Below are 26,430 nucleotides of genomic sequence, written 5' to 3' on the forward strand. Positions count from 1 at the left end.
TTACAGGTAGCAACATTTCAAAGAGGTCCATACTGATATAAACAGCACTTCAGGAAGAGTTCTGTCTTTTACAATAAAGTGCATAATCTCGGCACTTTCCACAACTCTGGCACAATTAATAGTTTTATCTAGAACATAAAAAATGCAAATGAAATATCGATAAAATTTACAATATTGATAAGATATGTTGAAAAAGCAACATAAGAATCTATGGAAGTGATATGCTGCCAGACTAGGAAAAGAAATGGATGAGTAAAAGTTCAGTGTTGTCTTTTTTGTGTTATAACACAACATAATATTTTCATGTCACAAAAGATAATTTTTATTTATTATTTATTTATTATTTATTTTTAATATTTTTATGTTATCACATTAAAACAAGAACCTTTTATGGTTGAAACCAATGTGCTGTTTATCTTGTTATAATGTGAGTCTTTCACATTATAACAAAATATATATTGGAACATAAAACATTTATTTGTATAAAATCAGCTTTTATGTTATAATAATTGTATCAGTACTATCTAATAACAACAATATGTTCATATTATGAAATTATGCTTTTTTATTTTGTGGCCTGTAACAATACACCAACTAATTAATGGACAATAACATAATATGCAGCCATCATGGCTTTAAAAAAGTGAAAAGCTAGTACTGGGTTTTCAAAAAGGACTTTAGCACCACCTGTTGGATTGTAACTGAACTGAACAGCAGTGAAGTAACCACACTATGCCACAAATACAGTCTGAAATACTCACACAGACAACGGTCACTGGTGACTTTAGGTGTTTAAGTGTGGGTTCATTGTACAGACTGTGGATTTACGAGGAGGCAGTGACGGCTTTGCTTTTGGACCACTGAGATGCTCGTTTCCGACAGTGCAGGTAGACGGAGAGGGGGTGGATGAAGGCCACCAGGCTGAGCAGGGTCAGGCCGATATTCACCTACAGACAAGTTTTCACATGAGTGGTTAGAGATGCTAATAAAAGGAGGTGAAGAGCCAAGGTATTGAATGAATGAATGTCTTTCCTGTCATTGTACATATACAACGAAATTGAGAATGCTATCCTTAATAAACTGGCACGAATATAAAAAAATACTATAAAACTATTAAAATAGATAAAACAGTAGTAAAAAAAAAAAAAATGCAATCACCCACACATTTTCTGCAGGAGTTGCATGATCCTTATCAGTACTGCACAATGATCTATGAAAATGTTCACAGTTTATCTTATGTGAGTGCAATTATGGCTTTAGCAGAAAAACGGTTCCTGAGACAGTGGCAAAAGTCCACACATTCTTTACTCAAGCAGAAATACAGAAATTTATTTATCCTACTAGTACAGGCTCTGAAATATGCTCAAAATAAAAAAGTGTTTCTTAATTTTTACCAGCTATTTCTTTGCAAGTAAACTTCACATCAATTACAAAGACAACACATTTGCTCTTGGGTCAAATCTTTTCTATTTTGTCTTGTTACATCTTTTACGTTACTATATGAATATAATATAATAATAATACAATAATATAATTATATATAATATATAATATTATATATAATAATATAATAATAATACAATAAAATATTAATCAAGATCAGTTGATTTATTTATTATTATTTATTTATAAATCAAACAACTACTTTGGATTAGAGATCAAATAATTACATAGCAAAAATAAATATGATATACAATGAAACATATAGAATACACATACATACACACATGTACATAATAGACAACTGAAATATTTAACTAGGGGTGAGTGTTTGATTTTTGGGAATGTGAAGATGATACAAACTGTGGATGTATAGATGTGAACCGCATTGATCTGGTTAGTTGTGCAGCAAGACTTGGCATGAGTTCATGTGTTTAGAAGCGTAAAAGAGCATCAGGGATCTCAATCCTTTGCTTGTATAACAATTACTTTTTGGGTTTAAAGTGTAAACAGTTTTTACTGCAGTGTGCTGCATTTTGATATTTATGTTAACATGTGTTGGACCCCAGGAAGGTCAGCTGTAGTCTTGCTGCAGCTAATAAGGTTTTTATCTAAACTAAACTATATATGGCATGTGTTACAAGCACTACTCTACACACCATGGGGTTGTCTGTTCTAGGTGTTACTGTCCCATCCACTGATGTTGTGAAAGTGTGCTATGATGCAAAATGAGCAAAAGCTGTTGTTAACAGCATTAAAACTGAAGTAACAAACACGTTAGGAGTATAAAGTACAGATAGTGTTAAAATGTATGGAGTCAAAGCACAAAGTCACTAGAAAAATAAATACAAAAGCCTGAAAACTTTACATAAGACAGTATTTGTACTTCATTTCTTCACCCCTGTGGGGAAGTACTTACATAAAAAGGGTCTCCATCCAGAACATCTTTGACCAGAGTGAAGCAGGGATACTGCAACACAGAAAACACTGCAGACAGAGCCATGGCCAGACCGTACAGCTTCCCAAAGTGGCATGAGGGGAAACTAGAACATGACACAAAGGCCAAAAGGAAGAAGACATGACAGGTCAGTGTTGATGCACACACTTTGATTTATCTGCTCTTGTCATTAACATTGCCAATATTTGATCACTTCAGGACTTCTTTAAATAAATGTCCACAATGCAGTATGTAAAACTGGGGCAAATTACAACATGATTTATGCTGTGATTACTGTAGCAGCTTCTTTAATCTTATAATTTGCGCAAAAATATGAAGTCTACAGTTACATAAGGTGTGTGTGTGTTTGTGTAATTAAAGAGGCATGTATGAAATATTCAGTTTGCTGTTTTGTCCAGAAAAATGCCTCTTAAAAATTACTTGTAGAGGATGTAATGATTTATTGATATATTGGATTTATGACTGTATTTTCATATTCAAATTAATCTAGATTTCCTTTTATTATTGTTGTTAGAAAAAATCTACTTTAGCCCATGGCCTTAGCTATTTCTTAGAGGTCAGGGCACAGGTCATGGTGTGCAGCTGTCTGTGCACTTTACCTTTACTCCGTCCTTTTTATCGTCGGTGTCGGACGGAAACCTTGTAATTCCATTTTTGGTCTTTTTTTTTGGTCATAAAACAATTCTATTCGTCTTCACATTGGCCTGACGGTTTTAGAAATAATTATCCAATGAAGTGTTGAAAACAGCTTGTGACTACATCTCTTAACTCTTTGTTTTTCCAGTTTCCAGAAAAATAATCTTTTTGGACATGAGAGGTTTCTGCCCGACAGCAACGATATGTATCTGTAGACAATATGTTGGCAAAAGGTTTGTTGATATATTGGGTTGAAACTATGCGTTTGTCTCCTTCAGGAGTGTGCATATATGCATCACTCACTAGACTTTCCTTTGGCTTAACATGTGACTATATCACAGTTGTATTTTCACCATTTGACTCATTTCATTCTTCTGAACCAATCACTCAGATATGATACTTGTACTGTATAAGGTTTGTTCAGTGTAAATGTGTATATTCTCTTCTCAGAGCTTGGTTTATCCATCCATCCATCCATTATCCGCCACTTATTCGGGGCCGGGTCGCGGGGGCAACAGTCTTAGCAGGGATGCCCAGAGTTCCCTCTCCCCAGACACCTCCTCCAGCTCTTCTGGGGGGACCCCAACGTGTTCCCAGGCCAGCTGAGAGACATAGTCTCTCCAACATGACCTAGGTCTTCCCCGAGGTCTCCTCCCAGCGGGACATGCCCGGAACACCTCCCCAGGGAGGCGTCCAGGAGGCATCCGAAACAGATGCCCGTGCCACCTCAGCTGGCCCCTCTCAATGTGGAGGAACAGCGGTTCTACTCCGAGCTCCTCCCTGGTGGCTGAGCTCCTCACCCTATCCCTAAGGGTGCACCCAGGCACCCAATGGTGGAAACTCATTTCGACCGCTTGTATCCAGGATCTTGTCCTTTCGGTCATGACCCAAAGCTCATGACCATAGGTGAGGGTAGGAATGTAGACTGACCGGTAAATCGAAAGCTTCGCCTCTTGGCTCAGCTCCTTCTTTACCACAACTGACCGATACAGCGACTGCATCACTGCAGACGCTGCACCGATCCACCTGTCAATCTCACGCTCCATCCTTCCCTCACTCGTGAACAAGACCCCAAGATACTTGAACTCCTCCACTTGGGGCAAAGACTCTCCACCGACCCGGAGAGGGCAGACCACCTTTTTCTGGTCAAGAACCGTGGCCTCGGATTTGGAGGTGCTGATCCTCATCCCGCTTGCTTCACATTCGGCTGCAAACTGCCCCAGGGCACGTTGAAGGTCCAGGTTCAATGAGGCCAACAGGACAACGTCATCTGCAAAAAGCAGAGACGAAATCCTGTGGCCCCCAAATTGGACCCCTTCCGGCCCCTGGCTGCGCCTAGAAATTCTGTCCATAAAAATTATGAACAGAACCGGTGACAAAGGGCAGCCCTGCCGGAGTCCCACATGCACCTGGAACAGGTCTGACTTACTGCCGGCAATGCGAACCAGGGTCCTGCTTCGGTCATACAAGGACCGGACTGCCCTTAACAAAGGGCCCCGGACCCCATACTCCCGAAGCACCCCCCACAGGATACCACGGGGGACACGGTCGAACGTCTTCTCCAAATCCACAAAACACATGTGGACCGGTTGGGTGAATTCCCATGAACCCTCGAGCACCCGATGGAGAGTATAGAGCTGGTCCAGCGTTCCGCGACCGGGATGAAAACCGCATTGTTCCTCCTGGATCCGAGGTTCAACTATCGGTCAGATCCTCCTCTCCAGTACTCTGGAATAGACTTTCCCCGGGAGGCTGAGGAGTGTGATCCCCCTGTGGTTGGAGCACATCCTCCGGTCCCCCTTCTTAAAAAGGGGGACCACCACCCCGGTCTGCCAATCCAGAGGTACTGTCCCCGACTGCCACGCGATGTTACAGAGACGTGTCAGCCAAGACAGTCCCTGCACATCCAGAGACTTAAGGTACTCAGGGCAAATCTCATCCACCCCTGGTGCTCTGTCACTGAGGAGCTTGCCAACCACCTCGGTGACTTCAGCTTGGGTGATGGACGAGTCCACCTCTAAGACCTCAGCCTCTGCTTCCTCCATGGAAGATGAGACAGTGGGATTGAGGAGATCCTTGAAGTATTCCTTCCACCGTCCGACAACATCCCCAGTCGAGGTCAGCAGCTCCCCACTTCCACTGTAAACAGTGTTGGTGGCGCACTGCTTTCCCCTCCTGAGGCGCTGGACGGTTTGCCAGAATTTCCTCGAGGCTGACTGATAGTCCTTCTCCATGGCCTCCCCAAACTCCACCCAGACCCAAGTTTTTGCCTCCACAACCGTTCGGGCTGCGGCACGCTTGGTCCGCCGGTACCCATCAGCTGCCTTGGGAGTCCCACGAGCCAACAAGGCTTGATAAGACTCCTTCTTCAGCTTGACGGCATCCCTTACTTCCGGGGTCCACCACCGGGTTCGGGGATTGCCGCCACGACAGGCACCGGAGACCTTGCAGCCACAGCTCCAAGCAGCCGCTTCAACAATGGAGGTGGAGAACATGGTCCACTCGAACTCAATGTCCCCAGCCTCCCCCTGGATCTGGGAGAAGCTCTTCTGGAGGTGAGAGTTGAAGACCGCGCTGACATCGGGCTCTGCCAGACGTTCCCAACAGACCCTCACAACACGTTTGGGCCTGCCAAGTTGGTCCAGTTTCCTCCTTTGCCAGCCAATCCAACTCACCACCAGGTGGTGATCGGTTGACAGCTCTGGCCCTCTCTTCACCCGAGTGTCCAAAACACGCGGCCAGAGGTCTGATGACATGACAGCGAAGTCGATCATCGACCTCCAGCCTAGGGTGTCCTGGTGCCAAGTGCACTTATGGACGTCCCTGTGTTCGAACATGGTGTTTGTTATGGACAAACTGTGACTAGCACAGAAGTCCAATAACAAAACACCACTCAGGTTCAGATCGGGGAGGCCGTTCCTCCCCATCACCCCCCTCCAGATCTCACTGTCACTGCCCTCGTGGGCATTGAAGTCACCCAGGAGAACAACGGAGTCCCCAGTCGGAGCACCATCCAGCACCCCTCCTAGGGACTCCAAGAAGGCCGGGTACTCTGCACTGCTGTTTGGCCCATAGGCTGAGACAACAGTGAGGCACCTGTCCCCGACCCAAAGGTGCAGGGACATGACCCTCTCGTTCACCGAGGAAAACTCCAACACACGGCGGCTGAGCTGAGGGGCTATGAGCAAGCCCACGCCAGCCCGCTGCCTCTCACTGCGGGCAACGCCAGAAAAGTGGAGAGTCCAGCCCCTCTCGAGGGGTTGGGTTCCAGAGTCCAAGCTGTGTGTGGAGGTGAGCCCGACTATATCTAGACAGTATCTCTCAACCTTCCTCACAAGCTCCGGCTCCTTCCCCCTCAGTGAAGTGAATTCCATGTCCCTAGAGCTAGACTCTGTGTCCGGGGATTGGGTCATTGAGCCCCCTGCCGTCGACTGCCACCCAATCCACATTGCACCCGGCCCCTACGGCTCCCTCAGTGGGTGGTGGATCCTCCAGAGGGCGGGCCCACGTCGCTCCTTTGGGCTGGGCCCGGCCGGGCCCCATGGGCAAAGGCCCGGCCACCAGGCACTCGTTTACAAGCCCTAACCCCAGGCCTGGCACCAGGGTGGGGCTCCGGCTGCGCCATGCTGGGCGACGTCATGATCTTCGGATGCTTGTTTTTCATAGGGGCTTCTGAACTGCTCTTAGTCTGGCCCGTCACCCAGGACCTGTTTGCCTTGGGAGACCCCACCAGGGGCATAAAGCCCCCGATGACATAGAGCTTGGTTTAATAAATGCAATGCAATAAATTAAACATTTTTTTTAGCTTGGTTTAATAAATGTTTAATACATTATACATCCTGAAGAGTCTTCTGAGCATTGAGCAGTGTCTTTCTACAACTGCTCATAAAATATTCCCTATCAGTCATCACAATAACACTTTCAGGACCCCAGTGCACATTAAAGAAAGTCAGTATTTACTGCATCCCATCATGCTTCTGTTACATATGCCTATATTTGCACAATCCTGCACAAACTGTCAAGTTTTCTATCTTTTATGAGCATATATATTATTTTATATCCTCTCATATTCTGCATTGTAAATAATTTTTATGATGCCTATTTCTTGCTGTTTGCCACAAAGTACTTGTTTTACTCCTTCTAACTATAGCACTTGCTTATTTATTTCTGTTATCCTCTGTTTCTCTTTATTGCATGCACCCACATACTGAGACAAATTCTTCATACTAGTGAAAACTATACCACGCAATAAGTCTGTTCTTGTTTCTGATTGTGTTAAGAGTTAAGAGCCATATCTGAACCTGAGCACACATATTTTATCTTTCGCTGGATGCATATTTTAATGTTTTAACACAGTCATATGTTAACAAAATGTTCACTTCTTGCATAATTCTTTGCACACCAAGAAAACTCATGAGAAACAGAAGGCAGTCTCCTTGAACTGTATCCAGATGTTGTCTCCCACATGTGTGGTTTGCACTAAAATACAGATACATGTCCTGTGTTACTTCATCACAGTGCTGTATTAGTTTGCCTGCAGACAGCTGTGTGTACTTAACCATGTATGTGCTGCGTATGTGTGTTTCATACTCACGCTATACTGATGAAGGCTGCGTTGCCGCCGTAGAGAAACGAGCGGTTGAGAACCTGCAGGATGAAGGTCAAGTACTGAAGAGGAAGGCTAGGGATGGTGGCACAAACTGAGAACAACACACACTGCAGAGCCGTCAGGAAGAGAGAAAGCACTGAAGCCCGGAGGTCTGCCTCATATTCACTCTCTCCTGCAAACAAAAAACACTTATGGAAACAGAAATCTAAAGAGACATCTGTTCCTCTGAAGACAAATGCATACGATGTGTCATACACAGACTGAACACAGGAGTGAATGGACTAAATGTCTTGTCATCCTGATTTACACTTTGACATCACATTCATTTTGACCATTCTCAAATGTCAAATGTTATGAGAACAAACATTTCATAAATTGCCAAGAAAGAAAAACATTATTGCACTAACTTGTTCTGGGAAATACTGTAACCAAGTGAAATATTTGTGTCCCGCTGTCCAATCAGTTGTAGTTTTTAAAGTGCACACGCCCAGTGAAGATTACTTTGTTTTTTTAATCTTAGGTTGTTCAAAGGTATTTGATTAAAAAATATTTATCTGTGTTTTTCAAGTGACTAAACCACCCCATATCACACCATATGCCTGTGTAACTATATTGTAAATGAGGAAATAATGTTTAAATCTATATTTAAATCAAAATTTAAATAAATATCTATATAAATAGCAGGCTTCTTTTTCTCATGTTTCACTCTTGGATTTTTTCTGCCTCTCTTTTCTACACTTTGTTTTTTGTATTTTGCTGCTGTAAATGGTGAAATTTCCCCATAGTCAGATCAATAAAGTCAAAACTTATCTTATATTTGCATTGCCAAACTGTGAAAAATCCCTATAACTAGATTTTATCCTTATTTGACCGGATTGTATCCTCCTTATCCTTCATTATGTTTTGTGTTGTAAATATTCATAAATTCAGTTATTTCAATATGAATGCTCTACAGCCTTTCTGGAAAAAATAAATGCTCAAAGGGCTCTTTAGTAGAAGGGTTTTTCATAACCTGTCCATTGAACAACAATGAATGTAATGCATTTGTGAAAGCACACACTACCTACTGTATATGCCTTCATCTTACATCACTATGACCCTGAACAGATCAATACACCGACAGCAGTTCAACAAGGTTCATGGCTGAGTGTAACACGTGTTTGGGATCATGACGTGATCATTAGTGTGTTACCTGTGGCCCGTGGTTTTCCCTTGTGTCGATCCATGATGAGGCCGTTCCATGGAGCACACAGCACCCCACACAGCTGAGTTATCGCAAAGGCGTTAATGTATTTGCTCACTGCAGAAATACACATGCACAGATAATTTATTTAGAGTAGCAGGAGTTTTCAAGGAGATGCATTACTGTGCACTTCTCTCAACAGCCCTTTGTTAATTAAGACCATTAATCCACGTCATCTGAGGACTGTTACAGTCAAGTGTTACAGCATAAGCTAAACTACCCCTGCTCTAAGAAAGATAAGAGAGCCAACCTAGAAGCTTGAAAATATGCAAAAAAGGCATTATGTGATTATTTTGGCAGATATTGTGATTGCAACATGAGTCAGTGTCAGTTGGAATGTTAATACATTATGAAAAATGCTGTTTATGTTATTTTTGCTGGGGTCTGAACCAAACCAGCACATTGCTTGATTTGTAGGCACCACGATGCACCATAATGCATCACTTTTAATTTGATAAATGAAGCTTCAGGACAAGGTCAAGGGCATCACGGATGGACAGCCCACTACTTTTTGATTCTTAACTTTTGAACCAGACAAGTTTAAGACAAATATTATGCATAATTGGAAAGGTCTAAATGCCATCTTAAACATACTCAAAGGGCAACATTTAGTTTCAAATACTTTTAAATGAAAAATATCAAAAAACTACTGCATCACAGATGGACATAAAAATTGTCTATTTTTTGCAAGAATTACAAAGTTATTAAAAGGGAAGTTCCTATGACATTTTCATCCTAAAATGTATTCAGTGTATACCTTAAACCCTCTATTTTACAACCTAATAATTGGTTAGAGGAAAAAAAATATATGATCATACCTCAATAGCAAGAGTTTTGACAAATGGCAGCGTCACAGATGGACAAAACCAAAAATGTCACGGATGGACAACAAAAGTAAATATCAAATTAAAAAATGAACCCAGAATGACAGCAGAAAACTTTCCAAACATTCACACTCAAAACTCTTCAAATTTTTTTTTCACAAATTTGTTCTCATTTCAAAATACATTTTCCTGAAAATATAAGTAATTACCTACCCAAAAATATAAGTTTGGTGTCGACTATTGTAATTTAATTTTTTTGACCAGATGTTAACCTTCCTTTGACTTCGCCCTTCAACAAAAAATTGTAGCTCCTGTGATTTGGATATCATATTGCGATTTTATTAATATTCCATTTGGCGATATTGTCACTTTGATCGAAGGTAGTAATGTGATGTATATGATACATGATGTGTATTTACCCAGTGAAGGCTCCCCTGCACTCAGTCGCTGTAACATGGGGTTGAGGGTGCCGATGAACAGGTAATGTCTGAGCTGCATCACTGACAACCAAAGCAGGTGCCAAACAAAGAACCTGGACAACAAACATTCTCGGAAACTCTTCTCTGTGTGAGAGACAGAAAAGAACAAAAAGTGAAGACTAAAGAAGAATTTAGGGTGCATACACAGGATATATGGGAACTAGTGAGTAAATGTGCAGGAAATCGCATATTATCAGGCAACACATAATAATTATGTGTCACAAGCTTATAATGACTGCCTTAAAAATCCCAAACTGCACAATTGCACACCTTGTTTCACAGGGCTGTTCATGTCAAGTGGTGTTTCCTCTATGGACCTTTGTGTGCTGTCATTTTCTGTTGCCTGCTCCAACCTCAGAGTATTTGATTTACCACAGTTTATCCTGCCAAAGGTCAAAAATTACAGAAGTGTTAGCCACAGATTAAGGTGCTGTCTAATAATCATTTACTTTACACTTAGAGACCCATCTCTTCTGAGTAAAGTAATGAGTGTACTTAAGCAGTAGAAGTATTTCTACTGTACATCATCGTTAGCATTTCTAGTGCTGGTTTGTCTCAGTATTTGGCTTGATTTTATTTTCTATCCACAACAGCAGTTCAATGCACTGATTCATTTCTGTCCTATAACTGCTTAATCCTCTGGAAGGTCACAGGGGGGCTAGACCTGAAGGGGGGGTACACCCTGACACAAGTCACCATTCCATGACACAGGGACAAACAACATTCACTTTCACATTCACACCTGGACTGATCAATAAACCTATTCAGGTGCATGTCTTTGCACAATGGGAGGAAGATAAAGTGCCCAAAGAGAACAAAATACTCAGACATTGGGGGGAAAAAATGCAAACTCCACACAGAAAGACCTGGGAGGTGCTGTGAGACATCACATATTTCTTATATCCTCTCACAACAAAACCTGACTGCTTGTGGTGCACACCAGTCAATATACAAATACTGTGTAATGCACATTAGTTAGCAGTAAACAAAGTACTCTTAGCAGTGAACAAAGATGCAAAATCTGCTATAACATAATGCATTGTATTAAAATAAAGAACAGGAAATGGTTATAGTAACGTGTTTATAATATTTCAGCAATATTTACAACATACAAAAGTAAATTCCCATTTTAAGACAGTTATCCCTAATAACACACAATGAACCCTGAGGTACAGTATAGTTGTTTGACTCATACCCATATGTGTAGTGTTCAGGTAGAGGGTAGGGAATGAATTTTCGTGGCAGCAGGAAGAAAGTCCTGAGCAGATGAATGACACTGCAGGTGGATAAAAAGAGAAAGGAGGCGTAGAGGGAGACGCCGGCCTCATGCAACAACTAAAAATGACAAGACAGGGAAGAGATTAGTACATGAGATGTAAATCTGCCATTTGTGGTTGTTATGTTTTCTCACCTTGATTACGAGGAAGAGGGCAGAGGAAGAGTCGAAGGCCCCGTTATAGAGAGTGATGACTGTGGAGCGATGTGCACCAAACAGGTTTCCCACCTTCAGGAGGACAAACTTTAATTAGCAAATGTCTGGATGTATAGACTTATTTAAAGTCGTGTCTTGATGTGATATATTTTTACATTCATATGTGTTAAAATGATGTCAAATCGTGCAAAAGTGCATGGTTAAATAAAGGTTGCAGCCATCAAACTCTAATTCTTCTGTAATTCTTTCATCATTCATCAGACTCCCAAAAGGTCATGACCCCTGGCTAAGAAAAGCTGTGCAGTAAAAAGTGTTTCGTTTTAATGTAATAGGGTTAATCATGACCAGAGGATTAACATGAATATTTTAAAAACTGAATAACAACATCATGATGATAATGAACTCTGAAGTTAAGTCATAAGTTATGTTACCTAAGGCAGATAGTTCATGGTTCATAATCATATGCCTTTTTTTTATTTTTACCTTTCAGTGATACAAATATGAAGGTAAGTGTGAATGTTGGCCCAGAAATAAAAATGCAGGCATTCAGCATTCAGCAGTGTGAAAGTTTGCCTGGGGAAAGGGAACTTTTTCTTATGTAATATTAAAAATGCTTTTCCCCTGAATGATGTCTCAGTCAGCAAATTAAGTAAACAGAAGCTGATTCATATAAATATAAAAAATATCTTTTGGTTGTTTCCTTACCTGCATGTTGGTGATCAGGAACAAGATGCCACCCACTGCCAGGAGAGACAGTGCGGGGAACAGCAGGTTGGAGAAGGCTAATGGACAATAAAATTTAGATAAAAGTTAGCTTCAGTTAAAAAGTAACCTAAGTAGTAACCTGGATCAGACTGCAGACTGGATAATGTGTGTCTAATATGGCATAAAATAGAGGAAGGAGTCAATGTTTTTACCCGCAGTTGAGAAGGCCACCATTAATGTACCCATGGTGTAAAGAAATCTAGATGAGAGAGAGGAACAAGATTTATAGCAGATAACAATAAGTCATATAGACTAGGCTTATAGAAGTGATCAATATAAGAAAGAAAAAATGCTTTCAAACAAATAATGTAGCTCTCGTCTACATACAAAAAAAGTGATGATTAGCAGGTTCGATGTTAGAGATTGTATGTTTAATACTTGTTGTAAAAAAACAGTTGAGATATTGAACTGAAGAGATGGTGGTGTAGCGTCAGACAGACCAGAGCGAATGAAAATCAACACAATGTCAGTAATTAACAGACATTCAATAAATCTTGCTATCTTAGTAAACACACTCAGGGCTCTGGGTGCTTTCAACCCAGTTTAATTTCCTCTTCTTGGTCCGTCCTAAGCCAAGTTTCACCCACGTCTCCACTTGCCGCCTCTTCTCCATCTATTTGCATTCCTTGCCCTTTTATTTTTCCTCCACCCTTTTTAAATGGAAACATATGGGTGTCCTTAGTACCAGCTTGTTATTGAAGATTTAGACATTTCTGGGCCAATAAACTACAGCGGCATTTGTGAGGGTTCACATCAGTGTCATGGCCTGAAACATCTGCACACACACACGAACATTTCTTTCTCACATCCTCCCATCTTTTAATGATTAATTATCCTGACCTTTAAATATTCTCTCACTTTTCCTCTTCTAGGTTTAAACTTTATCTGCAATTTCATCCATATTCAGTTTCTATAGCACTTTTTTCCCCCCTCGTACGTCATTTTTGTTCACTCTGCATCTGGTATGCACTGAATGCCGCATGTCCATTTGTGTGTCCTTATCTCAGCAGCCGCTTTGGAAACCAATTCTGTTATATAACACTTCTCAGCAGAGTTGTTCTCACTCTTCAGTCTTCCTTTTACTTTCTGGTAGCTGTGCTGTATCTTATTTATAGGAGGATGTTGATTTTTCCACATGTACAGTCAAATCTAAACACAAACACTGTTTCACTAGGACTCCCCCACCCACCCACCGTGTCTATCCCGACCTAAAAAAACCCATCTGTTCTTGTAAACAAACAGAATTAGCAATCCCTCAGAGGAAAATACCACAGACATGTTGAAGTGGCCACACATTCCTTTTTGCATATTAGCATTAGCTTAACTCTCACAGACAGAGACTGAGCAACACAGGAGCATAAGAGGGAAGGAAGCATCTACATAACAACTGTACTGTTTATTTAGAATCCTTAAACAACTGTAACAGCAGAATCAGACATGAAACAAGGGAGAGAAAAGATGAGATGTGAATATAGAAAAATCGTAGTCACTCTTTTTTTATGTTCAGGCTTGAACGCCTTTTCACTACATAACAAAATTAAAACAAGTTAATATAAGAAGTAATGCCTGGGTGATTGATGAGATTACATCAAATTTATTTAATCCTAAAGGTGCTTTATGCAATTCAATCAGTTTATGCACTTCAGTTTAGTTTTTTCCTTGATTTTGTAGTATTTTTCTTTTTTTAAAATTAGAACCTCCTATGACTTAAATTGACCTTCGGTGATGCAGAATATCTCACCAATTCACTGAGCATTTGCAGAAAGAGTCAATGAACTCATTATCACATACTAGACAGCTATCTACACCTGAGGTCAATACAACCGAGGAAAAAACACTTTTTGCTCTACTTTGCACATGTTGCTCAATGATTACATCAATGAAAAACTTTGGTGTTAATTAATGTGTGCCAGTCCTTTCTTTTAGTTTACTCTTTTACTTCACCACATAGTTAAGGTGTCATTAAACTCACATCCCAAAGAGACGAGCCACTGTGGTCCCAAACCGGTCAAACAGAAAACCATTGGGTAGTGTCAGAAAGTTGTTCATAAAGGAGGCAATGGTGAAGACAAGTGAAAACTGCTCATCCTGTCCACGGCAATCTGTCAGATAGAAGGACACATACACAAAGGAAAAGAGGAGTTAAAAGGATGTGGACAATGTGGACAAAAAAAAATAAAATTATGTTCTGCTTTTACAATTAACTTGTAATTTGTTTATTTCTACAAGAGGAGAGGTTAGATGACCAAACTGACCCAGGGCCTGTGTTCCATTGACTCCTGTGGTGTTGACACACAGTGAGCTGAAGTATCCCTCTGACTTCAGGACAAAAACAAGCGAGGCCCATCCAAACACAGCTCCTGCAAAGCACAGGCACTCCACCAGACCAGTAGCAAAGGTGAGCCAGCGGCGCACTGGCAAACAGTTCTCAGAACATGCCATGGTCACAATCAGTATCCAAACAGTATGGCTCCTGTCACTTCACCTGCAAAAAAAGGAGAGTAGAATAGAAAATGCTCTGCTTTCATCAGACAGAACACTCTTCAGTGTTTAACTGATTATAATAAATATAGAACCAGTCCTTCAAGAACCTGCAGTAGGTCACATTTTCCACAAATGGACAAAAACACTTCACTGGAAAGCGAGACATGAGCTGAAACAGGAAACATCTGGGCAAAGTATCTTGCTTCAATCCAAGCCATCAGTCAGCCTTCACAATGAGATAAACTTCAGCATGAGTATCTTTTTTGAGATCTTGATCCATTTTTAACAAAGTGTGCAAACAGAGACTGCTCCCAAAACAACTCTTTAACCCACAAAAAGGAAAGATTCTTCATCTTAGAATGTGATTCTGCTCTGTAGTACTCACAGCTTAGTTTCAGTGGGTCTCCCCAAATGCTTTCACAAACCACACCTCTGTGCTCTTGCCACACTCTTTTTCTTTATATAGGCCAGCTCTTCCTTCCTCTTCCTCACCAGTTCCCTCCCTCTCTTTCCCTACACAGTGTTTTCAATCATTATTTTTGCTCTGCAGAAAAACTCGTTCCCCTCTAAATAGTATTGGCTACACAAAATAAACAGTCTTGGATTCGCAGTAAGCCAGAAACGAGTGTCTGTGTAGCTATGGAACATAATCCAGATGTGGATGATGGATGGAACAACAAAACCATAGCAAAAGGGTCATGTAACTTAATGTGTTGTGTGGAAAATGACCTTTGTCCTACGAGTCCATATGAACAAGGTAAAATTGATAGGGCTTATCACTTCTGGACTGTCTATAAGAAAGCATACTGAAAGTGGCTTCCCACAATGACACACACCCCCCCAGGGCAGAGGGGGCCTGGGAAATAAATCATAAAATTTTCCCACATGGTCAAAGTTCAGAGGTCAACAGGTCCATAAGAATTGTGGATTTTATCTCTATAACCTAATATGAAAAGTAAAGGCACTGCTTTTATATCATACGTGCACTTGCAGAAAATAATAAACAGTTAAAAACTGGTGCAGGAGTCAAGTATTACTGTTTACTAAGTTCTCTGTTACTGCCACAAACTCCTTTCATAATGTATACAAAGCTTATTAGTATGTTCACAGTCCTTAAGTAACTATTCTGAAATATGCTGAATACTTCTTCTGCTTTGGTAAACAAACACCTAGACATAATAATCATCTCAGAATCAATGATTTAATGTGTAAGTTGATGGATATTAGATGATGTCTAATGAAAAGGTACTGTAGGATATTGGCTTTTAGATCCAATAGTCCAAAGTCAGTATTTCTAATCCATCACATGCATCTGTTTACACTGGCGTTTCTTTGTTTGTTTAAGCTTTTTTTTTTGTTTGTTTTACCTTAAAAAAAAATGCACAAACCATTTCCCACAATATGCTGATTTTATGTACAATACCCATCTGTGATGAAAAATGTATTTTCTATTTTTCAGTGTATTTAATAAAATGCCACAAACATAAAAAGACAGAGAGGGGTTTAAAGACAGTGGTTTAAATATTTAATGGTCTAGCAGGTGTATTTCAATAGAAAATGAAAAATATTCCAACTCTATTTATGTTCAGCATCATTTGTTTGAAAAGGTCTTCAGTCCCATTAAGAATGAAATATACAAATCCTCCCTCAAAATCTATTATTGCTATCATCATTTTAGTTGTACGTATAGGAGCCATCCATTTTGATGCCAACCTGGTCTGGCATCAGACTTGTAGAGGTCAAGGCAGAATTTCCCTATTAGCTGAGATGTCATTCACTCTAGTATGACGACATCACCACTCATAAGACCTCAGTATGTAGGCTTTATCACCCCCTCATCACAAGACACATCTCTTTTTACAAACACTGCATGGCACGCACAGATTATACACACTTCCTAAAACCAGTGACCGGGGCTGACAGAGGTATCACAACACTCCACATGTTTATGTGCAGATAAAGCCTACTGAAACAAACTTAGACATGACATTTGCTTGATAACACATTTTAGCTTTTAAAAGATAAATATGGTGTTATTCAAGAATTTGTTTTTGCATTGACATATTGCATGTAACGCAGCATGATTAAATGTTTTCTTTGCTGAACATAGTCAGCTTAAAAGGTTCTTTGCAGGTTAAAACTCACGCTTAGAGTTCAGGTTAAACTCTGGTCTATGCTTGGCTAGGTTAACCTGTGGAGGGCCCCAGGTCAACAGCTGAGCCTGTGGGAACCCAGTGATCTTCTCCATCTCAGAGCAGAGCACAGTAATCTCCTGCTGAACTAAGATACGAGTCCAGGTTTGCAAATAAATGAAATCAGGTTAAAAACACCTCAATATATCATTTTTCAAACCAGGTGAAATCATCATTGAAATTAAAAATGTATTTACATCAAATGAAGAAACAACTTTGATCCACTACAAATAATATCTAGTTATTTTCAATTAAAAACCAAATTACAAGTTCAAGAGGGATTTCAATGCAAATTTAGAAGCAACCACCCAGATCAAGAATATTATTTTCCCAGTCATTTCCGATAAACTTTAAGTGCCCAAAAGTAACAAGTTCCATCTGTAAATCATTCCTTGAAGGTTCAGTGGGTTAAAAGGCTGTTTTACCAAACCATGACCTGACTGTGGGAAACACCACCTGTAGGATGTTTTGATAGCATACTTACACCTTATCATTAAAACTTGATTTTGACATATGGATGCTGATCAAGAAACTTTGTACCACTCTAATGTATAGTGAATAATCCCAAATAAGAATAAAAAAACATTATGATGCTATTACGATAAAAATGAGTCTCTGGGCTTTAATGGGTAAATATATTGACAGGATTAGTGAGAGTCCACATAGGCTTGAGAATAAAAATATGTATCTGTGCGTGTAAATGCCACATACACGCAGAAAAAGAGTCCACATCAGCAGATTCTGGGACAGCTAATGATCAGATGTCATCATCTTTCTATTGCATTTGAAAATGAAGTTAAAATAGTGTCAAACCACGGGACTCGCTTTCTCCATTACACTCATAGCTTCTTCTTTCTAAAAATGTACAGAAAAAGTGAAGGGTCAAGTTCAAATGTCTCACATGACTTAAAGTATATTTTAGGTTTTTTCTTCAGTGTTTCATGCAGTGAATGTCACAATGTAGTGATGTACGAGGTTTCTTGTACTGTTGCCTGAAGGTATTTTGGCTTTTTGGAATATTAATGTGCGTTTGTAATTATGGCACTGAACTAAGATAATAACCAGTGATGATGTTAAACTGAGTTAATGTTATTTAAAATGCACACACCATATTTATGATCTGAGCATTTTTTAAAATGCTTTTTGAGGGTCAACATTTCTCCTCTCAGTGGTTACTTAACATGAATTCAGTAATGCACTAAGCCAAAGGAAACAAAACACCTTCAGCAAGAAAGAAGTTTTACTGACTACAGTCCAGAACCTGCCAAGCATCACCAGGAGGTCCTCTGTTTATAAGTCGGCTGCAAAGGATTTCCAAACAAATCTAAAAATATAATGACCCCATTTATGTTCACAGTCATTTGTCTGAGCATAGTTTGGTCCCATAAAGCAAATATATGTATGAAAGGATTAAAATAGCCTCAAATGAAAGCTGAAAACCAGCTCAGAGAAGGGACAAAAAAGAAAAAATTTCCAAGACTTCCTGAGTAAATGGGCCTTTTTTGCAAGTTTCACTGCAGTAATTTGGCACATCTACATATTCAACAATGCATGCTACATTTTCTGGTAAAATTAAACAGTAGCAGTAGGTAATAAATGATAATAGTGTTGAAATGGTTGTGGTTTAAAAGCTACTGTTGAAAGCACTGACAGAAGAGGAAGTCAGTTTGTGTTAAATTAACCCTTTAAGACCTACAAATATTTTTGGAATGATTTCCAAACTAATTTCTCTCTATATTTAACCTTTTCTGAGTGATCTATCACAATCATTTCAGCTCCTGCATTTTTCAGTGAAAATCTGGTATTTTCCTATAATTAACTGACTATGTAGATGTTCATAAAAGGTGGGAGTAAATTCAAAGGTGAGGAAAAACTTAAGAAAAACTGACTTTTTCAGCAAAAATATATAATTGATGGACTGTAACAACACGCATCTACAGTCAAACACCACGGGTTTTATTGGTGAATCAATGTTGTAGAAGCTCTGAAAGTCCAAATGTGTCTAAGATGCCACTGAAAAGCTGAGTAACTGCATTTTGCCTGAATAATTACTAAAGTACTGATAGGATTAGCATTACTAAACATGCTAGAGCAGTAGATGGTTGTTTTACTTTGTATAGTGTGTACAATGAATGCTAGGATAACGATGTGCTATCAACTCATTTATTTAACCACAGGTGAACATGCCACAGCAACAGCGGGAATCTTTCAATGACACACCCCTTATTCTTCCGTGCACGTGACATAAAACAATACACTAAACATCCAATAGGTTGCAGTAGAATATAAGGTCACTTCTTAAACTTAGATATTCTGCATAGAATATTACATCCCCCTTCTTTAAATAAAACAAAAATGCTTCCCAGGCTTAACTATTCTGATAAACAACACATACATGTTCAATGCAACCATACACATTTAGAACAGTCACTGATAATTCACCAGTTCAATTTCCTATTGTGTGCTTCATAACTATAAGTCCATAACAGCTCTGGGTTTGACTATACGTCCGTACCTTGTCTGTTGAGGAACAGTCACAGTGGGAGGTGCAGTCTCACTTATGGCCTGTGGAGCATGTGGTGTAATGTCGTGTTCATCTGAACTGACCTCAGTATTGACTTCAGCATTGTGTGTTTCACTTGGAGCCATAAGGTGGAGTCTGTTTCACCTGTACTCCTGTCCTTCAGATGTACGTATGTGGTATGATCTGTCTGTACCAGCTGGCTTGATGACAACTGCTGGTTTCCAGTAGCCGCGTTCCTGGAGTCTGATGTTTTGTCCTGGGTGCAGTGACGACATTGGTCGGGCAGATCGGTCGTAATATCTCTTCTGATGCTGCTGTCGCTGAACTCTCTGGGCGTGGACATCTCTGTAACTGACAACCTTGGGTCGGAGCTGCTGGTTGGTGTTGGGTAGGATTGAGTGTAAGCGACGGCTCATTAGCAGCTGGGCTGGTGATCTGAAGTTGTCCAGTGGTGTATTACGATATTCGAGGAGGCTCAGGTATGGATCTCTTTTATCTGCTTTGGCCTTTTCCATGAGTGATTTGGCAATATGCACTGCTTTCTCGGCGAGGCCATTGCTGCGGGGATAGTGTGGGCTACAAGTTGTATGGGTAAACTCCCATTCTTTAGCAAAGACTTCAAACTCTTTACACTTATACTGGGGGCCATTATCCGATATAACAGTCTCTGGCACACCGTGTCTGGCAAAGGCTGCTTTCAGTTTGTGAATCACGGCGGAGGCTGTTGTGCTGTGTAGTCTGTCGAGTTCGAAGAATCGGCTGTAGTAGTCTACTGTGAATATAAAGTCTTCATCGTTCCAAGTGAACAGATCGGTAGCTACTGTTTGCCATGGTCTACCTGGGATCTTGTGGCATATCATGGGTTCTTTAGTGTTGGAAGACCTGTGTGTGAGACAGGTGGGACACTTTCCAACCATCTCCTCAATCTGCTTGTTCATCCCGGGCCAGAATAAGATGTCGCGGGCTCTCAGCTTGCACTTTTCCATGCCCATGTGACCTGTATGTACTCGGGTTAACATCTTTGATCGTAATGAGGTAGGGATGAGTATTTTTTCCCCTTTGACTATGATGTCGTTTATCACTGAAAGTTCATCTCTGTAATTCCAGTAGTCAGCGATGCTCTGAGGGCACATTCTCCTCTCCTCAGGCCAACCTGACTTGATTGTCTCTTTGAGTAACATGAGTTGTGTGTCTTCCTGAGTCTCTGCCCTGATCTCTCTCAGTTTTGTGTCACTGACAGGTAAGTTAGTGTATACGGTGTGTACCTGCATGTCCATACCTTCGTTGAGACTGTCATCCTGGTCAGAGAGTAACTTCCTGGAGAGTGTGTCTGCAACAGGAACGTCTTTGCCTGGTCTGTGAAGGATGGTGAAATCGTATCTCTGCAGCTGAAGAATCATCCTCTGTAGACGTGGAGGTGCTGCTGAAAGTGGTTTTTTTCATAATGGATTCAACTGGCTTGTGGTCGCTTTCCACAATTATGTGGCGGCCATACACGTACTGGTGAAAACGCTTGCATCCAAACAAGATGGCATAGAGCTCTTTCTCAATTTGGGCATAGTTTATTTCACTGTCATTTAGAGATTTTGATGCATAGCCAATGGGCTTTCCTTCTTGAAATAGTAGGACGGCACCTATACCATATTTAGATGCATCGACTTGAAGCCTGAGCTCTCTGCTGGGGTCATAATATGCTAAGACTGGACCTGGTTCTCGTGTGATCAGCTCTTTCACTTTCTTGAATGCTTCATCGTGGTGCTTGTCCCATACAAACTCACTAGAATCTTTAAGCAGGTGACGCAGGGGAGCGTTGATGTCTGAGAGCATAGGTGCAAATTTTGACAAGTAGTTAACCATGCCAAGGATTGTTTCAAGCTCGCTTTTATCCTTTGGTGGTTCCATTTCTCTAATGGCTGCAATTTTTGCTGGATCAGGCTTGATCCCATCTTTTGTGATAATGTGTCCAAAGAAGCTGACTTGGGTGTGACAAATTGTGCTTTTCTCTGGGTTGAGCTTTACTCCTCGCTCTCTGGAGTGCTCTAACATGGCACAAAGGTTTTTGTCATGTTCCTCTTTGCTTTTGCCATAAATAAGGATATCGTCAACTATAGCTGTGACACCCTGTAGGCCTTCATAAGTTTTGTCGACTCTTCGTTGAAACTCGTCTTGGGCTGATATTAATCCAAAAGGTAGACGAAGAAATCTGTATCGTCCAAATACAGTGTTGAACGTGGTCAGTTTGGATGACTCTTCTGTGAGTTTTATTGCCCAATAGCCTGACCTTGCATCCATGACACTGAAGTAGCAGGCTCCTGCTAACTTGGCTGTGATGTCCTCAAGTGTAGGTAATGGATAATGTGGTCTTTTAATAGCCATGTTTAGATCCTTGGGGTCGAGACATACCCTCAGTTTGCCTGTGCGTGGCTTTTCTGCTGCTACCATTGAATTGACCCATTCAGTTGGTTCGGTCACTTTGACGATGACCTGCTGCTTTTCCATATTCTCTAGCTCCTCTTTGAGACGGTTACGTAGTGCGATGGCGACACGTCTTGGTGGGTGGATCGCAGGCATTGCGTTAGGGTCGAGGTGGATTGTGCATTCACCAGGAAATAGTCCTATTCCTGTGAAGACATCTACAAATTCATCCAGGATTGAAATCCCAGGTGAGTCAGATACAGACAGTATGAGCTTAATGAGTCCAAAGTCCAAACACGCTTTTAATCCCAGCACTGGGGGTGCCCGTGTGTGAACAACATGTACTTTCTGCATTAACTGAATGTCCTTGTACTGGCACTTTATGTTGCATTTGCCTCTGACAATGAGTCGTTCCCCTCCATAGCCATACAGGGTGGGGAAGCAAAATTTACAATGAACATTTAGTTGTATTTTCTCAGCAGGCACTACGCCAATTGTTTTGAAACCAAACATATATTGATGTCATAATCATACCTAACACTATTATCCATACCTTTTCAGAAACTTTTGCCCATATGAGTAATCAGGAATGCAAACGTCAAAGAGTGTGTGATTTGCTGAATGCACTCATCACACCAAAGGAGATTTCAAAAATAGTTGGAGTGTCCATAAAGACTGTTTATAATGTAAAGAGAATGACTATGAGCAAAACTATTACGAGAAAGACTGGAAGATACCATTAAAGAAGAATGGGAGAAGTTGTCATCCGAATATTTGAGGAACACTTGCGCAAGTTTCAGGAAGCGTGTGAAGGCAGTTATTGAGAAAGAAGGAGGACATATAGAATAAAAACATTTTCTATTATGTAAATTTTCTTGTGGCAAATAAATTGTCATGACTTTCAATAAACTAATTGGTCATACACTGTCTTTCAATCCCTGCCTCAAAATATTGTAAATTTTGTTTCCCCACCTTGTAGAGTGGGTGAAGTGAAGGTTTCAGTACAGCCTGTATTCCCAAAGATCTGAATACCTGTGTGGGAATGACGTTGGTGTCAGCCCCAGTGTCCAGCTTGAAGCGAACTATTGTCTTATTTGGACCAACTTGTATATTTGCATAAGCTCGTTCTGTATTATTAGTGTTGTTTCCTGGTGTCACTGCATCAGTAAACAAGCCATCACTGTCAGCAACTTGATTCTGCTCAGTTTCACTTACCGTGTGTATTTTTCCTGTCTTGGACCGACACACCTTTGCAAAATGGTTCCACTTGTTGCAGATTTTGCACTGTTTGCCTTTTGCTGGGCAATTGTCTTTTCCTGCATGAGCCCTGTTACCGCAGTATCCACACGTTTTAAGTGGTCTTTGTTGCCCTCTGTAGGATTTCTGGAGAATTGCGCTACGTTTCCTTTTGTCCTGCTACGGCGCGGGTTCCGTGCTGTATCCTTTGAAAACTGCCGACCGACTGCGTGGACAGTCTGGTCACGCAGGCTAGTGTGACTGTTGCTGCTGCTAGCAAAACTTTTGAGCTGTGCTTGTGCCATGTCATGAGTCCTCGCAATGTCTATTGCTTTATCCAGCGTTAGGTCGGACCCAACATTGAGTAGTTTCTCTCTCACTTTTGGTGAATTAATCCCAAAAACCACACGGTCTCGTACCATTTCCTCACTGTTGGCATAATTACAGTCTTTTACAAGCAGTCTTAACTCTGTCACGAACTGCTCAAACGGCTCTCCAGTTTCTTCTACTTTTTCATTGAATTTGTAACAAGCGAAAATCACGTTTGCTTTGGGCTCCACATATGCTTGGAAACGATCATAGTATGACTTCAGTACCTTTCTTTCCTCATCAGTCAGCGTCCATGTATTATAAATGTCCCGTCCTTTATCTCCAATCCATAGAAGTAGGTAGCTGCACTTTCCTCTTCGCTTTTCTTCTTGAAAGGACCAGAAAACATTAAATCCACAAGGAACTTAAACTTGCGCCATGCCTCGGGCAGGTTGCTAGCATTCCAGTCCATATGGGGTGACGGTACTCCCATTGCAGCGACGTCCATTATACCGTTTTAGGTTCGATCTACTCTGACACCATGTTTTACTTTGTATAGTGTGTACAATGAATGCTAGGATAACGACGTGCTATCAACTCATTTATTTAATCACAGGTGAACATGCTACAGCAACAGCGGGAATCTTTCAATGACACACCCCTTATTCTTCCGTGCACGTGACATAAAACAATACACTAAACATCCAATAGGTGGCAGTAGAATATAAGGTCACTTCTTAAACTTAGATATTCTGCATCGAATATTACAATGGTTTTGTTCGACTGCAACTGTTTAGGTCTTTGAGGGTTAAGTATTTGGACAGGAGTAAAAGACGAAGAGTATTTTGACTCTACAACCACTGCCAGATGTAATGTTGAAAGTGAATTTAATGAGAAAGTAATCAACATATGTGGTCTTTCATAAAATAAAGAGGCTCATTTCTGTTGTGGATTACAGTACTATTAATTACATGGTTTCAGTGTCATGTGGTTTTATATCACCCAACAGTCCAGCCTCCTTTTCAGAGCTCAGCATCTTCCTTTCTACCTTCTATAGCAGGGGTGTCAAAGTCATTTTAGTTCAGGGGCCACATACAACCCAACATGACCTTAAGTGGGTCAGACCAGTAAAATCATAGCATAAAAACCTATAACAGAAGGAGAACTCAAAGTTGTTCTCTTTCAGTGCAAAACAGTAAAATCAAAATCATGAAAATGTTCACATTTACAAAGTATCCTTCCACAAATAAATGTAAATAACCTGAACTTGAAATTGCTAAAGAAAAATAAGTACAATTTCAACAGTGTTATGCCTCGACTGGATCATCAAATGAACAAAACATTTAGTAACAGCCTTAATATTGTAAAAAAAAAAAAAAAAAAAAAAAAAAAAAGTGGAGTGTGGAATGAGTTTAACCCTTTCATGTCTGAATTATGAAGAAAAAGTATCTGGATTTTTTTTATATTGATTTTATTACCCAAAATTAGGCTAAAGTTCACATGCATTTTGATTTATTTATTTATTTATTTTTTTTAATATGGTTTTATTAAGAAGATATTTAACCTCCTGAGACCCAGAAAAGAACAAGTTTGGGCTTTTTTTAAAAAAATTAAATAACTGTCTATATTGGAAACATCATAATGCAACAGTTTTTCAGATGCATTTTATGTAATGTCCTTCGTGGTGGACAGTATTTTTTTTTGTTTGTTTGTTTTTTTATTTAAATAAAGCTGTGAAACTCTTGTCCACAAACATGGACAGTAAACCCATAGCTGGGTCTTAGGAGGTTAACTTTATGAGATGACAGATCTGTCCAAATTCTACAACTAAGATGATCTTTTTTTTTTTTCATTGCTTTGCTTCTGGTCTATAGAGACTGCCCCCATTTGGTTTGGAGAGTGTTGCCTTTATAACCCTTTGAAAAATGAGTTAAACTGTGTCCACAAATACGGACGTCATGCATGAAAGAGTTAACACCCTTGACTGTATAATTATTGCACTTCAGGGGCCAATTTGGAACCTTTTGGCGGGCTGTTTTCGGCCCGCGGGCCTTATGTTGGACATCCCTATTACTCAGACTGTAGCCTGAACAAACCCTCTGTTCCATCGTACAGACCTGGATGAGTAAAATGAAGATGACTGTTTTTGGCCGGCAGACCTGATGATGAATACATACAGAATAGTGAGTGGTCCATGCTGGGGGCCGTCCACAAATACCTGCCCATAATATAAGAAAGCATGCACTGAGCAGTAAACAGGAGGAGACAGTGTTACATCTATAGGTCTGTGATGTGCGCCGGCTTTTCATTGCAGGAAGCACACTTACGTGATGCTATGCCCTCCTACCGGGAAGCTATTGTCCATACTATCCGCGAATTGTTTTTCCTATAGGAGTTGAACCACATGCTGCGGACAGGGTGGGCGTTGTACAGCAGATTTTTTTCATCCAGATAAAAACACATCAATCCGCATGTCCTGCTGCTGCTCCATCTCTGGCCTATCGTTGCCGTCTGGTCTTCCTCCAGGTCCAAACGCCCATCCCTCCTCCTCCTGCTGCTGCAAACCAGAACAAAACGATCATCTCTTATTCTTTAGCAGTGAATACGAAAACTTGACAATATAAGGTCAAAAATATTAGTTTTCTAAAATGCCACTATAAGCAGTTTCACCCCCTTCTCATTTTTACAACTAATAAGCAAATGATATGACCAAGAAAAAGTTACAGAATTGTACTTCTGCATAAATACATTGAGTATGTCATGGTAGCTTACAGAATGGGTAGTTTAATATTTTCTCGCCCTCTTGTGATTGCTTTACTTATTAGTTTGAGCTATTAAAAAAAAAAAAAAAAAAAAAAAAAAAGGCAGAAGTCAAATGCAACAA

General features: G+C 40.4%; 1 protein-coding gene across 4 annotated transcripts; it reads right to left on the reverse strand.

The window, feature by feature from the left end:
- LOC115427712 (solute carrier family 43 member 3) lies at positions 1–26,028 on the reverse strand. 4 transcript variants are annotated; one of them, XM_030146403.1, is made up of 13 exons: positions 25,874–26,028; positions 14,642–14,871; positions 14,359–14,488; positions 12,539–12,585; positions 12,327–12,403; positions 11,601–11,693; positions 11,385–11,524; positions 10,460–10,572; positions 10,130–10,273; positions 8,836–8,943; positions 7,629–7,815; positions 2,360–2,483; positions 1–947 (listed from the first exon to the last, which is right to left on the reverse strand). In XM_030146403.1, the coding sequence occupies exons 2-13, from the start codon at positions 14,826–14,828 to the stop codon at positions 825–827; spliced, it is 1,473 nt and encodes a 490-aa protein (XP_030002263.1). In that variant the 5' UTR covers positions 14,829–14,871; positions 25,874–26,028; the 3' UTR covers positions 1–824. The 4 variants fall into 4 exon arrangements, with proteins under 4 accessions (XP_030002263.1, XP_030002264.1, XP_030002266.1 ...); XM_030146404.1 differs by lacking the exon at positions 25,874–26,028 and adding an exon at positions 15,256–15,295; XM_030146406.1 differs by lacking the exon at positions 25,874–26,028 and adding an exon at positions 15,022–15,221.
- Positions 26,029–26,430: the final 402 nt, after the last annotated feature.

The sequence above is a fragment of the Sphaeramia orbicularis genome, chromosome 10 (genome assembly GCF_902148855.1).
Source record: "Sphaeramia orbicularis chromosome 10, fSphaOr1.1, whole genome shotgun sequence".
Lineage (NCBI taxonomy): Eukaryota > Metazoa > Chordata > Actinopteri > Kurtiformes > Apogonidae > Sphaeramia > Sphaeramia orbicularis.

What these genes read in the sequence shown, in the direction of transcription:
- LOC115427712 (XM_030146403.1), bottom strand. Translation starts at nt 14,828, where the DNA reads ATGGCATGTTCTGAGAACTGTTTGCCAGTGCGCCGCTGGCTCACCTTT. An exon ending in CAATGGAACACAGGCCCTGG is followed by an intron (nt 14,489 to 14,641) that starts GTCAGTTTGGTC and finishes TCTATCTGACAG; the next exon opens with ATTGCCGTGGACAGGATGAG. An exon ending in GTGGCTCGTCTCTTTGGGAT is followed by an intron (nt 12,586 to 14,358) that starts GTGAGTTTAATG and finishes TCTCTCATCTAG; the next exon opens with ATTTCTTTACACCATGGGTA.